Raw genomic sequence first — 16619 nt, forward strand, 5'->3', positions numbered from 1 at the left:
GTAACCAATCAGTTACTTGAGGGGTGGCCACATGGGTCATAACGGTTTGCTTTAAATCTGAGCTGCATGCTAAGGATCAAAAGCAAACTCACTGAACAGTTATGTCCCATGTGGGTCCCCTTCAAGTCATTGACTAACTCAGAGTTAGAGAGCTGAAAAGCAGGAAGTTGTGTTCTGTTAGACATTCAGTCACTCCAGCCTTTATACATTACAGTTTAGACTAATATTCAATTTTTTATTTTTTTATTTTGTACAGCCTATTCAGTTTTTATTTTTACCCTGAACTCTTCCTTTAATATTAAAAAAGACGAGTAGGCGCTAATTATTGTCACTATGTTAATTATAAACTTAATCGCATACACACATACACACGTGCCATCATCTATCCAGAAATGCCTAATGTTGCACCATATGAGGAACTCCCCTGGGATGGCCAGCTTTGCCCATGTATCAATTGACTGGGGGGTGAAGAAGATGAAGTTGCTACACGATCAACAAGGAAACAAAAGACAGATGGCGCCATTCTGAAATGACAGTTACAGAAAGTATTTCTCCTGTCCTTGAACACGAAAGACGGTTCTCCTATTGCCTAAATGAAAGGCTACATAAAAGGTTTGGGTGCTAGAGATCTCCAATAAAGCGCTAAGCCAGAGAGACTGGTTGAGCCCATGCCCACTAGAGTATCTCCCACTAAATCTATGGCTTTATCAGTGTTTGTGTGTCCCACTTATTTCTCTGGCCTCCACCCGCCAAGCCCATATACACATTTATATAGATATAAACACACACCGCTCTGTCTGACAGACGCTAAAATGCTTTTGTTAAGATGGCAGCGCATGGTCCACAGTACCTCCTTCCCCCATTTTGCTCTTACACTAACCCCTCTTTTTAAAAAGGCAGGACCTATAGGGGTTAAATTTAAAATGTAATTTATTTCAATTTACAGGTAGATACGTTTCAGCTTTTTTTTTTCTTTTTTTGGAGACTTTACTTTTATTTAAAACATTTTGTTCCTCCACATCGGCCTGTTATACACATATATATATATTTTTTCTTTTTTTGTCATTTTTTTTTTTTACTGTGAAGCCTGTGAAGTTGGGTTCTCGGATTTACTTTCTTGACTTGAGGGGGGTTTGCTGTTCCATGGGCTGTTGGCGCCTAGTGCTGGCGAGTTATTGAAGCTGTCCTCGTCATCAATTCCATTGGCGGCGTCAAACTGAGTGTTCTCCAGGCGGGTTATGAGCCGTTCATCTTCATCTCCGAATTCTCCTCCCATCAGGGTTGGTTCGCCCACCACCATTACATCCTGAAAGGGAAGAGTTCCAGAAACATAATCAAGGCAGAGGCGTGTCCCTTCCTTCCACTACTACGCGTGGTCAGAAGCGGCTTCTTGGAGCTCAAGGGGAAGCTGAGGCCTGCAAAAATGCATGCAATGTAAGGGATGCAGGGTTAAAGCCCTGGTCAAACAAGGCCTGTCCATCATTACAAAAAAAAACATGTTTTTTTTTTTAAAAAACTGAATAATTTTTTTTTTTTTGTTATGTTTTGGCCAAAGCCAGAAATGATCCAGTTCTGATAATGGCCAGGCATTGTCAGTACTAGCTTGGTACGTCCTGAATAAAGCTATAAATAAGTGAGCATGCTCGTTTCATAAAGTCAAAAGAAAAGAGGGATTCTGCAGATGTTCACATTGCTTCTCTGCAGAGGAATTACTGGGTTTTTCCCCTTCCTTTTTAAGGAAACTATATAAAAAAAATAGCTTTCATGTGTCTATCATCTCACCTAGAACTTTGAGTGTGGACTTCTTTTTTTTACTGGGGTTTTTGCTTTGTTTCCAACCATTTTATCTAGGCAGATATCACGAAATGATCAAAAACTTTGGAACTGAAATGGACTTGAAGGAACAGTAACACCAAAAAATGAAAGTCCTTTAAAGTAATGAAAATATCATGTACTGTTGCCCTGCACTGATAAAACTGATCTGCTTGCTTCAGAAAACCTACTATAGTTCATATAAACAAGCTGCCGATTAGCAGTTCCTTAAAATTCCTTTAAGGTGGCCTACATGAAAGTAGGGATGCACCGAATCCAGGATTCGGCCTTTTTCAGCAGGATTCAGATTCGGCAGAATCCTTCTGCCTGGCTGAACTCAATACTAATTTGCATATGCAAATTATGGACAGGAGGGAAATCGTGTGACTTGAATATGCAAGTTAGCATTCGGCCGAATCTTTTGCGAAAGATTCGGGGGTTTGGCAGAATCCAAAATAGTGGATTCGATGCATCCCTAGATAAAAGCTGCCGATATCGGTCCTTTACACAATTTGGCAACTTAACTGCTTGCGCGTGAGGGCTTCTGATGGGTCCCCCCGATGGATATCAGGCCAAAAATCGGGCTGATATCGATCGGGGCATGTTTGATTTATCCTGTGATCAAGGACTGCCTTGGCTAGTTGATGCTGTCCTATGACCTATCGGTGCCCATTCCCTTTGTTGTAATCCAATCATTCGGACCTATCACCGAACGTTCGGATTAACCCAATATCACCCTGCCATCAGTGGGCATATCGGGGAAAGATCCACTCTTTGGGGACCTCTCCATATGAGAAGATCTTATTGTGTATGGCCACCTTTACTTTAAGCCCCATGACTTGCCCTTAATCAGTCATGATGTGTCTTAAAAGTATGAATTTGGCAATATGGATGGCAATTGGTCTTGTTCGTAAAAAAAAAGAAAGCAGCCAAGCATATGGCTTGATTTGGCAATGTTTGGATATAGGGCTTATTTATGAATGGAAGGGAGCGCCAAGGTGCCATGTTTTTGAAATCTTCCACACAGAGCAGCAATGTGCTTTCATTTATTAATTGCGTTATATATTGTAGTATTTTTGTTTTTACACATAAATGAATACTGTCATCTTCATAGAACATACAGTAAAACCCCAATTTTACTTTTGGGGCATTGCAAAAAATGTAAAAAGGTAAAATCAAAAATTAATTTTACAGCGCTGCGCAATATGTTAGCGCTCTAAAAATACATGTTAATAATAATAAATATTGTTTGATAGTTTGGAAAATAAATTTACTGATTTAAAAGCTATATAAACCCTGAAAACAAATGAATGCAAAATTGCCCAGAGCCAGAGCGCTCTTCTTAGGACTTTTGCAATTGACATTATTTTTTCTTTGCGGTTTCCAAGATATTAGACGTATTAAAACAAATAGAATTCATTTTGTAACAGCGCCACCTGCTGATCATTTTGGCCAACTGGGGATGTTGCTCTACTTATAAAGTTCAGTTACAAGGCTCATTTGATGTTCCTGTATATCTTTAACCTATACGAGCTAAAGTCTAAAGGGTGGGGGGGTCGGGAGAAATTGGACCATCACAAATTTATATCATTAACAATTTAATAGATTAAAAATGTACACAAATAAAAGCTGAACTGGGCATGCTCACTTTACTTTACAGGATTATTCCAGAGATTGGTGACAGTTTAGAATACTGGCAGTTAGCAGTATTAGCTGTAATTCTGACTTGGGCCATGACATGAAGTCCAGGAAGAGGACTGCCCTATCACACACTGATGTCAGAACATGCACGTTCCATCTAAACACCAGAAAGGAAGATTTACACTGACAAATGGAAAGTGTCCATCCACGTGCTATGCTAACTTCCCCCAAAACTGATGCAATTATTCACTGTACAAGGATAGCTTATACCCCCACAACTAGACTTGCTCTAAACCTTAAAGGGGAACTATGGCGAATATTAAAATGTGAAAAGCTTCAGCATACTAAAATAAGAAACTTTCTAAAAACAATCAATTCAAAATTCTTTACTATTTATGAAATAATCAAGTTTATCTTCACTATTCCTCTCTCATCTATTTCTCATCATTATGTCTTCATTCAGCAGTTGGGTGTCAGATATTTATTGACAGTTAAATCCAATGTATCTTATAAGGGGGCTCCTTTTTCCTAGAAGATGTATTAGAGCTCACTCTATTAAAATCACCAGAAATCCTGTCTCTCTACATGCAGAATTTGTGCAAAAGGCGGTTATTTTGTTAGTACTGGAATCAGTTATTTGAGTGAGTTCTAATTCATCTGCTAGGAAAGGAACCCCTCCAATTATATATATTGGATCTAAATGTCAATGAATATCTAAGAGAATGAAGAGAAACCGATGCTGAGAGAGGAATAGTGAAGATAAACTTGATTATTTCAGAAACGGTACAGAATGTTGAATTGATTGTATTAGAAAATCTCTTATTTCAGCATGCTGAAGCTTATATTAAATTTCTATTTTTGCAATAGTTCCCCTTTAAAGAAAAATTACAGACAATAACATTAGGCACATAACTATTAAATGGCATTAAAACTCTCAGTTTAAATAGAGAAGGAAGCCTAATGGTGCTCTTAACAGTGGTTGCCCTTGCATGCTTTCAATCCTTAAGGGGGAAGTGATAGCTTTTTGCAACTGTACCCATAGCCACAGAGTCATATTTTGATTTAAAAAAAAAAAAAAAACCTTTCTGTAGGCCTGCTTAAAAACATGGATATCACAAAGCATGTATGAAAAGCTCTGTACATTTTCCCCTGTGACAGTAGAAGGTGGGGATATGTAGCTATTTTCCCATCGCCCTACAGCAGTAGCAGAAAACGAATGGCCATTTACAAGAGTAGAAGACAGGCCATTCTTTTAGACTGCTGTAAGAAATAAATATTTGTCGTGACTGTTGATCCAAGTTTTTTGCAGGCTTTCAGAAAAACGTTTGATTTCAGTCAGTTCATTAATCAAGACGTCCATAGGAAACTGGGCAGCTATCAGCACAAGTGCAATAGCATGTTCTTTTTAAAGGGGTTGTTCACCTTTAAATTAACTTTTAGTATAGTCTAGAGAGTGATATTCTGGAATTGGTTTTCATTTTCTATTATTTGTGGTTTTTCAGTAATTTAGCTTTTTATTCAGCAGCTCTCCAGGTTGCAGTTTCAGAAATCTGGTTGCTAGGATCAAAATTACCCTAGCAACCATGCATTGATTTAAATAAAAGACTGGAATATGAATAGGAGAGGCCTGAATAGAAAGATGAGTAATAACAAGTAGCAATAATAATACATTTGTAGCCTTACAGAGGATTTGTTTTTTTAGATGGGGTCAGTGAGCCATTTGAAAGCAGGAAAAGAGTCAGAAGAATAAGGCAGATTACAAAACTATAAGAAAGAAATAATGAAGACCAATTGAAAAGTTGCTTAGAATTAGCCATTCTATAAAATACTAAAAGTTATCTTAAAGGTGAAACACCCCTTTAAAGGACCAGTAACATTAAAAAAAATGTAAAAAAATTAGTTGGTATACATAGAAAAAAAACACCAATTAAATTAAACTTTAAAATCGCAAAGCTTTTATTAAGAAATAATTTAGCGAAACTCTTCAGCTCCTCTTCAAAAAAGGCGACACAGTGATGATCCATCGTGCGGCGCTCGATTTCTCCTCCCTGGCTATCTCCTATAAAGAAGGCAGGGAGGAGAAATCGAGCGCGTGTGATGGATCGCCCAATCGGTTTCTGAAGAGGAGCGCCTGCGGAGTTTTGGCAGGTTATTTCTTAATAAAGACTTTTAAATTGTAATTTGTTTGGTGTTTTTTTTTCCGATGTATACTAACGAATTTAAACAATTTTTTTTTTGATGAGACTGGTCCTTTAAAAGCCCAATCATATTGTAGCAGTGGCACACTATGGGAGAGCTGATTTCACTTCGGGTTGAAGAGTAAATTAAAAGTGGATGCTTACAGGTACCTGGCTGGAGAGGGCGAAGGTACTGGCTGGGCTCTTCTTTTTACTGTTGCTGTTATTTGTGTTGCCCCCTCCAGAACTCATGGTGCTGCCTCCGGACATTTTCCTTTTCCTGCGCTTGCTGGGGGCTTGTCTGGCTGGTTCAGCTGCAGGATACAAGTAGAATTGGTTTTAATTCTTGACCCCCAACCAGCTTTTTCTTGCAGAAATTTAAACCAGTTTATACGGTTACTTACCCGGAGGTGCCACCATGCGTTGCCATTTCTGAAAGAGACAGGTCTTGAGACAGTCCCGAGGACTTAAACTGTAAGTCTTGTGCCTGGACATAAGCTCCTGCATGGGCTCTAGGATGACACACAGCTGCAGAGGGGGGGAAATAGGCAATTTCAGTACTGACAGTTGTCGCAGTGTATTAATGTGCAACGGATGGGGTTGGGAGAGAGCAAACTCTCACAGTCCAGATCAGAGCCAAAACGAATGTATTTATAGACATTAGAATACAGGGATGCAGCCAATAAATAATACAGGTATGGGATCAGTTATCCAGAATACTCAGGGATTTTCCAGTTAAGGGATCTTTCTTAAAAGGGCTGTTCAGTTTCTAAACACTTATTTCAGTTCAGCTGTTTTCAGATTGTTCACCAGAAATAACTTATTTTTTAAAATTGCTTTCCATTTTTTGTTTATCATTTTTCCAAAGTTGAAGTTTAAAGTTTAATGTACCCGTCTCTTGTGTTTCAGTCCGGCAGCTCAGTAATCCAGGTGCAGATTATGACTGTTTCAATTTGCTACATTAGTCGATACATTTCTCAGCAGCATCTGTGGAATATTAGCAACTATTGTATCAATTCCAACAGCTGCCTTTAATGAAACTCAGGGATTCGGCTCAGCAGGAACAAAGATAAGAAACGCATCAACTAAATGTATCAATTTAGGTCAGTTACAGAGTCGGCGACCCCCTTCCCATAGCTGCTTTAGAAATACATGCAATACAAAGTAAAAAAAAAATTAAACTTTAAACTTCAATATAAGAAAAAGATCATAAATAAATAATAGAAAGTAATTGAAAAAAGTTTTTTTCTTTCTGGTGAACTATCTGAAAACAACTGATATGAAAAGAGTGTTGGAAGGTGAACTACCCCTGAAAAGTCATTTGGATCAAGTAAAAGTTACTGTTTTATTAGTACAGAGGGGAAAAAAAGCCTATGGGTGATGGCCTTCCAGTAATTCAGAGATTTCTGCACAACTGGTTTCCAGATAATAGATCTCATACCTGTATAAGCATACACTAACACTTGTGCACAGCTTAAAAGGGAAATATGTCTTAATAAGGAACTCTTAATTTTTTTGCAAGGCATAGTTTATTGTGGGCGTGTACTATTTAATCTCTATATGTGTAAGGGAAGTGGCCGATGGGGAGATTTGTTGCCTGAGATTATTTTTTTAACGCGTCTCCATTAAAAATAACTGAAATCACTGGTGGTAAACACAACATATTGCAAAGTCCCTCAAAGTTTTTTCCAGAGGCAACTTGTGGATTTTACTGCCAATGATTTGAGTTTTTTTCCAATGGAGACACATTCACGGGCGACTAATCCCCACGTAGGCCACTGCCCTAAATCACCATGTTTCTTGCCTCAGCCTGTCACACACACACACATTTTTTAGTTTTCACATTATGAACTTACTCGGAGGTAGTTAAGCGTGGAGTTGGAAAGTCCGCATCTTGTAATGTTTTTAGACAACTGGTCCAACATTTGGGGGTCTTGGGCCTGGAAGGAAAAAATCATTAGTTATACATTTAGAATCTAGAATTTTGAATGACTGACAGTGCACACTTGGAATGATTGTGTTTATGTTCCACCATCTGTACACGGAACACTTGAGAACAATAGCGGTACTGTACAAAGGCTTCAGCTTTACATTCTCACATGATTTATAAGTAGCACTTACATGCATGGCTAGAATACTCCGGGGAATGAGCTCTCGATGTTGTCTGATACTGAAGTGCCACGTTTTTATCCTCATCATGTCATCGAACATGAACTCCAGGTATAATCTGCCTTCTACACATACCTGCCAAAACATGCAACAACTGTTGGCAAAAGCTCCATATATGTATGTTTATGCTATACGGATTTCAGAAAACAAACTTGTCCAAGCACAATGCAGAAAACAGAATAAGATTCCCAGCAGATATATGTCCAGTGTACATAGACCGATAATCTTGCTGAACTACATTTAGTAATAGGAAACAGCAGAGTTGTGAGTTTAGTCCTCTCACACCATTGTGCTTAAAGGGGAACTATCGCGAAAATGAAAATGTAATATAAGCTTCCTCATACTGAAGTAAGAAAATTTCTAAATACAATCAATTAAAAATTCTGCATTTCTGCAGGTTTATGTTCACTATTCCTCTCTCACCATTTATTTCTCTTCATTCTGTCTTCTTGCAGCAGTTGGGTGTCAGATATTAATTGACGGTTAGAGCCAATAAATCTTATAGAGGGCTTCCTTTCCTAGCAGATGAATTAGATTTGTTTGTACTGGACTCAATTATTTGAGTGAGCGCTACAAAATAACTGCCTTTTGCACAAATTCTGCATGTAGAGAGACGTGATGGCTGGTGATTTTAATAGAGTGAGCTGTAATACATCTTCTAGGCAAAAGGAGCCCCCTATAAGATAAATTGGATCTAACTGTCAATGATTGTCCGGCACCCAACTCCTGCATGGAGAGGGAATGAAAAGAAACAGATGCGGAGAGAGGAATAGTGACAATAACTTGATTATTTCAGAAACAGTACAGAATGTTTCATTGATTGTATTTAGAAAGTTCATTATTTCAGTATGCTAAAGCTAATATGAAATTTTCATTTTCGCAATAGTTCCCCTTTAATGGAGGTAATCTCCTACAACCAATATACCAACTTTTAGCAAGCAGCCCCTGCTTTAAACTATGACCCTAAACTAACTTCTAACTAGAGGCCTGGGTTTTGTCTAACTTTATCTGAAGGACAATGGACACCATTTACTGAATGGTGGAAGGGCATAAAAATCACAAAAATAAATGGATAAAAAAATCACTAGGGTCCCCTGTGGCAGAGACCCACAATGGGTGTTTTTTTATTTTTTTATTATCAGTTGACATTTACAAAAGGACATTATATTAGAGATTTCTTACCTGTGTGAACATAGGTTTGCCATGCTGTGTGACCATTGTGCACTGGTCACAGTCGAGGGAAACAAAATTATTGTGGAATGACTCCTTGGGGTGTTTCAAGACATAGTACAGCTCTGTGGCTCCTCCCTCAAAGATGCTTCGGAAATACCGCGGGATCAGCGTCCGTCCAATTGCTGTAGAGAACAAGCGAGTTTGTTTATCAGGTCTTTCAGGTTACATTATACTGAGCAATTCTTGGTTTAGAAACCCAATTGTGCGTATGGCTTTCTCACTGTATAACACAAAGGGTGGGGGGTAGGGGGTTCATAAGCCACAAAACTTACATTTCAGGCAATAAAAAGTCTACCTTTTCACAGTTTGCGCATTAGTATTGACATCAATATTGTGGTCATGTTCAACACTGTGTGAGGGCCATAATAGTTGAATGTTTTTTTAAAAAAAAACCAAAACAAAAAAAAACATTTATATATGACCAGTAGATGGCAAAATTTTGAGACCTACATTGTTTGAGGGGTATAGTTTTCCTTTAAGCAAATAGCCAGCTTTCACTGTACTGTGCATGCATCAGCAAGGGTTTACCGAAGAACAAATAAATGGAAGAACAGGGTCGCTCTGTGTTGCTTTTTCAAAAGTGCTCCAGGCCTGTGCAGTTTTTTGCCAATAGGAGCACTGGCCCATGGTATCCGATAAGTCACTGGGGGGGGGGGGGTGCCTAACATTTGGCCCCCCCCCTCAGTGACTTTATCCTTTTATTTATTTATTTTTTTAATTTTCCCCTTGCCCATGTCAGGCCATTGAGTGTATAAAACATACAATTTGATATATGAGTAGTTAATGTTGCTCAGCAGCAGCTCTGTAGGTCATGTCCTACAGAAAAAAAAACTCACTGTATCTCTTTGGTCCATCCTCCAAACAAAAAGTGATGGTTAACATTGCATCATCTTCAAAGAACTCTGTGGTAAAAGCATCCCACCACAAATTGTCACATTCCTATAGAGAGAAAAAAGTTGCATAAGAATGTGTTTTAAGTTTTCTTATTGTCAGACAAGTGTCCAACCACAGAGCTCAGAGGTTTTTTTTTGTAAAATTCATAAAGAGAGGATGTTATAACTTGGTTAAACTTGAAGCAAGTGTATAACTAGAGTATTAGTAGTACTCTAAGTAGCCATACACTGGCTCAATGGTATCTGACCTATCATCCCACAGGCCAAATGATCTCATACCATACAAGTGATAACTATTTTTTATTATAGATTTGCCCCTTATACTTGATGCATAAATAAACTGCATGATTCCATGATGGCAACCCAATGTATTATGCCCGTTACCGCTTATTTAACCCTAAGGCATGGTGCGCCACATTGCTGTAAGGCTACAGGCCCCAAGCAAACCCGATTATAAAACTTTTACAACTGTTCCTTGTAAGTGGCGGTACATTTCCCTTCTAATTCACACTGCCAGTCAGCAGGCTACGTGGTTAATGATGGTAGCTACAATGATAACCCTCATGCTAGCATACCTCTGTCCAATTTTGCAAGCGTTTGTTCAGCTCAAATATTCTGTAGTCTGTCTGGTTCCCATATGGCGTATGCCTCCTGTTGTGGAGAGAGAACCAAACCATAATGAAGGATACAACACCAGTAAATCTTCAGACACATCCCTTTCATTAAACACCTCCTCCCTGCCCTATCAAGTTCCAAATTAAGTGGGACTCATTTATAAACACCGGGCAAATTTGCACCTGGGCAGTAACCCATAGCAACCAGTGATTAGCTTTTTGTAGTCAGCTGCAAGGTTGAACAGTGAAAGCAATAATCGATTGGTTGCCATGGGTTAGTGCCAAGGTGCAAATGTGACCAGTGTTTATAAATCACCCTCCATAACTAGTTTTTCTTTAGTCCACCCATTTTGTTCCAAAGAATTATATTAACAATAGACATCTGGGGCTACCAACACCAACATAGTTATTTCATTTTACACTTTTTAGGCATGGCTTTTGAATACACATTTAAGAATTGGCCCCAAAAGTCTATGAACAATAGACATTCATAATAGTAATATCATAGATCTCTATGGTAGTTACTACACTGATATACTAAAAGCTACACCCATCTAGTTACTATCCCCTTGAGGGAAAAGAAAATCACATCTTAAAAAAACAAAAAACAATCACATTTTCTTCATTTGTTTTTGAACATATTAAATACAAATCTGTGTAGATTTGAAATACACTTACCCTATCCCGGGCTCCAAATATGTTGGTGGATACATCGGGGTGGGTCTGAGGAACAAAACAGACTGTTATTTTTGCACATAATTATGGGCTAGCAGTGAGTTATGGGCTGGGGACAACCCACTCAAACAAAAAATGACCTCCACTTGTATAATGTCTGTCTGCATTTCCAACAATAACAGTATGGCAGCTCGACACAGTATCTCCAGGTCTTGTGGACTCACCACAAACCTAGGGCTGCCCACCATTCTGCCAAATGTAGGAGATCAATGGCATAGTAGGACTTCAAATGTGTCCCTACTAATAAGCGGAGTCAACAGTGCTTCCATAACTTTGTGTCATCTGTATATGGTGAAAGGGTAAACGTTAGAACCCCTCTTTATTGTGTTTGGTTATTTGCAGGGTTGTGTGTCCCTGGTCAGCATGCCAGCCACTTAGATGCCACGTCTCAGATTGTAAAGGGTCACAGACATGGATACTTTTCGGTGGTTGGTTAAATTCTCCCAATCCATTGATGCAAGCAAGGAATCTACCAACAAAGAGCTTCCAGCTGAACTACAGCTCACGATGCCCTGCCTTTGCCTGTAGCCAGTACTTATATTGTTTTTCAGATTTTATGCATGTATATATCCATGCCTTAGTTTTGGATAAATCCATAAAAGTCATGACAAATGGAAATTATAGGGCTTTGATTACAGCTGAACTGCTGCAGGGAGTGATATTGTTGGCCAGTTGCTCCGCTTTCATGGCCGACTATTGTTCATGATATAGGGCCCTTCACCGACACTTGACCCATCATCCTCCAGTCTAAGCTGACTGCTTCAGACTCAAAAGCCACAAAGCCCTAACAATACAAGATCAGAGACCTTTGCAATGTATGTACATAAGCGGCACATCATTCATTAGTTTAGGATCTGATCCATGTATGGCAAGGAACATCATATTTAAAAAAAAAAAAAAATTCGTTAGTATACCATGAAAAAACCTTAATCTTCAGAAAAGGCTATCATGATCCATCGATTACTCCTCCCTGGCTATCTCCTATAAAGAAGGCAGGGAGGAGAAATCGATCCCTGCACGATAAATCGACTTTTCTGAAGAGGAGCACAAGCGGAGTTTCGTTAAGTTATATTTTAATAAAGGATGTTCGATTTTAAAGTTTAATTCGTTTTGGTGGGGTTTTTTTTTTTCGTGGTATACTAATGAATTTCTTTTTACATTTTTTTGATGTTACTGGTCCTTTAAAGGGCAGATTTATGAAGGGTCGCATTGAAAATTCGGTCAAAACAGTCTAATTTGACAAAAATTTGATTATTCGCCACTGAAAACCTGACGAACTGCTGTTTAAGTCAATGGGAGACATCCAGGGATCAATTTGTTGTCGTTTGCAGTCTAACATTTGAGTTTTTTTTGGAGAAATTAGATTCGAGTTTTTCGGGTCGATCCTATGCACCCAAGATTAAAAAAAAATTGATTTCTATAATAAAATTTCGATTGGTCGAATTTAGATTTCATGGAAGTTTATGAGAGTCTTAAAAAAAAAAACTCACATGAATTCGAAATTCGACCCTTGATAAATGTGCCTCTAAGTGTTGTGTCTAAAAGTCCTTACCCCACATCTCGATCCAGCATGGTGCCTGGGTGGAAGGGGGGGAAGGCGTTGCCGTTGGGGGGCTCCTTTGGCGAGTACAGCTTGAATGACTTAGAGGAACAGCCTGTTGGGTAGAAAGGAGACAAAATGGCACAATTAAGCCGAAGCTCTCAATAATAAGAAGAATTAATACACTCATCAAGAAAACCTCTGCAAGTGCCCCATCACTCAATTACAAAAGCCTTTCTTGTTATTGAACAGAGTCAAGTGCCTCTAGACATTTAAACCAATTGCTTTAATCATTTCTCAAACACTTACCGTACACCCATACATAGCCAAACACAAGAACAATAAAATATTGCAAACATCATGCTAAGCACGCAGCATTTTACCCGACATACACAAAACAGTGTGTAGGCAGTAATACACCAGCCTGCTTGGCTATTTGCCCCACCACATGTGGTCAGCAGCATAAATTGCTAAACGCTACAGGTTACCAATTAAAAGAAATTATACAACATTTTGTCCTATGTATATACATAATAACAAAGAATATACAATGGACTCAGTGGGCGATGATAGAATATATACATCTATGTATTCACACACAGCAGACAGGCTTAGTCATTTCCAGTGCAGAACATTATGCTATAGGCTTCTGTCCAAAGACTTTTAATATGCTTTATATTCAGTTCCTTCTAAAGGTTTTGAAAATCTTCATTTCCATTTAATTATGCCTCCATGATGTGAATATTTTAGAGAAAGTTGATGAACATTACATATTAAACATAAAAAAAAAAAAACGCTGAATTTCTAGTGGTGCTATATAATAAATAGAAATAATGTTGCAGAAGTCGGCCTCGCACGCTTCTTCATGGGTCTGTTAATTAAAGGGGTGGTTCACCGTCGAGATTACCTTTTGTATGATGTAGAGAGTGATATTCTGTGATGATTTGCAATTGGTTTTCATTTTTTATTATTTAAGGTTTTTGAGTTATTTAGCTTTTTATTCAGTACCTCTTCAGTTTGCAGTTTTAGCAATCTGGTTGCTAGAGTCAAAATGACCCTAGCAACCATGCACTGATTTGAATAAGAGACTGGAATATGAATCGGAGAGGCCTGAATAGAAAGATGAGTAATAAAAATGAGCAATAACAATACATTTGTAGCCTTGCAGAGCATTTGCTTTTTGGAAGGGTGTCAGCGACCCCCATTTGATCGCTGCAAAGAGTCCGAAGAAACAGGTAAATAACTATAAATGGTAAAAAATAATGAAAACCTATTGAAAAGTTGCTTAGAATTGGCCGTTCTTTAACATAATTACCTTAAAGGTGAACCATCCCTTTAAGCAGCCGCTTTCAGCTACATCGTTTTCAAAAGTGAGAGTCGCCAGTGCAGAGTACAGAAAGGAACAGACAGATACCGCCATTTTTATATTTATGAACAACTTTGAAATGACTAAACCTTGTGGCTTAGAACTACATTAGGAACATTTTTAGATGTACGGGTATGGGATCCATTATCCGGAAACCCGTTATCCAAAAAGCTCTGAATTACGGAATGCCTGTCTGCCATACTCCATTTTATCCAAATAATGCAATTTTTTCTCAGTAATAATAAAACAGTAACTTGCACTTGATGCAAACTAAATTAAGATTTAATTAATCCTTACTGGAAGCAAAACCAGCCTGTTTATTTATTTAATGTTTAAATGATTTTCTAGTAGGTTTGAAGGTATTAAGATCTAAATTATGGAAAGATCCATTATTCGGAAAACCCCAGGATTCTGGATAACAGGCCCCATACCTGTAGGGGTGCACTGAATCCACTATTTTGAATTCGGCTGAACCCCTGAATCCTTCGCGAAAGAGTCTGGAGAATACCGAACCCTAATTTGCATATGCAAATTAGGGGCAGGAAGGGGAAAACTTTTTTTACTTCCTTGATTTTTGACAATTTCCAATGCAATTTCCCTCCACACTCCTAATTTGCATATGCAAATTAGGATTCGGTTCGGCTGGCAGAAGGATTCCGCCGAATCCTGCTGAAAAAGGGTGAATCCTGGAATCGGTGCATCCCTAGTTTTTCATCCCCTTTTTAAATCTGTGTAGTCGTGTTGGCTGGTCTATTAAAAGAAAGGGGTGATGAAGAGAAAGAAACAGGACAAAAGGACAAATAAAAAGCTAAAATGTAGCCTTTTGTACCCATACAACAAATATTTTTAAACTTCTAATCCTCCCAGACTAGACAATCCCTTTTTGGAGCGATTTGTATAATTTCAGTGGCCATTATACCCCATTGTTTATATTATTTGCATAACAGAAGTGTGAATAGTTACGTGACAATGGAAAGTATCGTGTACACAAAAACCTCTTTTGCAGTTGAACAGTATAAATCGGTCACTTTTTTTTTTTTGCATTCACTTATTGTAGATTTGAGGCCATTGTAAACAGTCACTATACCTTTAAGATTTTCCTACTGAATTCGAAGGGCTGTTTTTGCTAAAATGCCAGGATTATTCCTTTATTACCCACACCATGATGAAATCAGGTCAAGCCCCCAGGCTTCCAGACCCTGCTCCCTGCTGTTTTCTTGGAAGGGGGAAGACAATATGGCAGATAATGAAGGTTGTATTGCTGCCTGACAAACTGTTTGGAGTCGTGGGCAATCGTACAACTTTCATTTGGTAGTAGCTAATACAATACCAATACATATATCCATAGGAAGCTCATAACACTAGTCTATAAATGGGGTGGTGTACCACTGTATATAACACAGGCTCAATGAACAAGGCTGTTATGTTTTGGTAGCCGAAGATGAGTAGAGTATAACAGTGCTTTATTAGCAGGCTCATGCAGCCATTACACAACAGTAAGCAACTCTAACACCACAGATGTATAGAAAGTATGCACCATATATGTCCTGAGCACAGTAATGCTGAACATACTTTTTGCCTATTGCTTTAATTTAAAAGGGCAGCATCCACCTAGATACACCATAAATAGGACTTAAAGGCACAGTAACAAAACTAGTGTTGTAAAGGAAAGACAATATAATGTACTTGTGCCCTGCACTGGTGTAAATGGTGTGTTTGCTTTAGAAAGACTACTATAGCTTATATAAACAAGTTGCTGTGTAGCTATGGGGCAGCCATTCAAGTACAGGATACACAGTAGATAACAGATACATTCTGAAGAATCCCAGTGTATACTACATCTTATCTTGATCTGCTGTGTATCCTGTGCCTTTTCTCCTTATTCAGCTCTGAATGGCTGCCCCCCATGGCTGCACAGCAGCTTATTTAAATAAACTCTAGTTGTGTTTCTGAAGCAAATACACCAGTTTTGTCAGTGCACGACAATTATATTTCCATAACTTTAGGTAGGACACTTTAATTTGTTGGTGTTACTGTTCCTTTAACTCTCTATTGTTCCTGAAACGGTACAGAGCCAGGAAGTTGTAAAATGAAAGTAGTTTCAATGACTTACACTGGGAGAATACTGCACTATAGGACCAAAATGACGCCATGTTGCCAAGAAGTCTACCCCAGATCCCCTACCCTCACCAATTTCTCAGAAGCAATAATTAAGAACGGACTGTCCACACCAACCAATCACATGCACAGACAACATCCGGATATTCCCCCATGCTATTAGTACAGATATAATCTGCAATTAGCACCACTTTTATTTTAAAGGAACACTTACACACTAATGTCCCTAATGGTTTTTAATGGTACTGTGTAATGGATCAACGGGAAGGAAGTGCTTTAACGCCTACAAAGGTTCAGGCAGGACATCTCTGCATTTGACCA

General features: G+C 38.5%; 1 protein-coding gene across 5 annotated transcripts in view; it reads right to left on the bottom strand.

The window, feature by feature from the left end:
- Positions 1 to 246: 246 nt before the first annotated feature.
- The window catches only part of ldb1.L (LIM domain binding 1 L homeolog), a 54315-nt gene continuing 37942 nt past the window's right edge, over positions 247 to 16619 (bottom strand). The window contains exons 2-11 of one of the 5 annotated variants that reach the window (XM_018224314.2): positions 12827 to 12929; positions 11218 to 11262; positions 10501 to 10576; positions 9869 to 9971; positions 8982 to 9154; positions 7752 to 7874; positions 7487 to 7570; positions 6035 to 6158; positions 5802 to 5944; positions 247 to 1306 (exon numbers count right to left, since the gene is read on the bottom strand). In XM_018224314.2, coding sequence (XP_018079803.1) covers positions 1076 to 1306; positions 5802 to 5944; positions 6035 to 6158; positions 7487 to 7570; positions 7752 to 7874; positions 8982 to 9154; positions 9869 to 9971; positions 10501 to 10576; positions 11218 to 11262; positions 12827 to 12929 — 1205 coding nt within the window. In that variant the 3' untranslated portion in view covers positions 247 to 1075. 5 annotated transcript variants of the gene reach the window in all.

The sequence above is a fragment of the Xenopus laevis genome, chromosome 7L (assembly GCF_017654675.1).
Source record: "Xenopus laevis strain J_2021 chromosome 7L, Xenopus_laevis_v10.1, whole genome shotgun sequence".
Classification (NCBI taxonomy): domain Eukaryota; kingdom Metazoa; phylum Chordata; class Amphibia; order Anura; family Pipidae; genus Xenopus; species Xenopus laevis.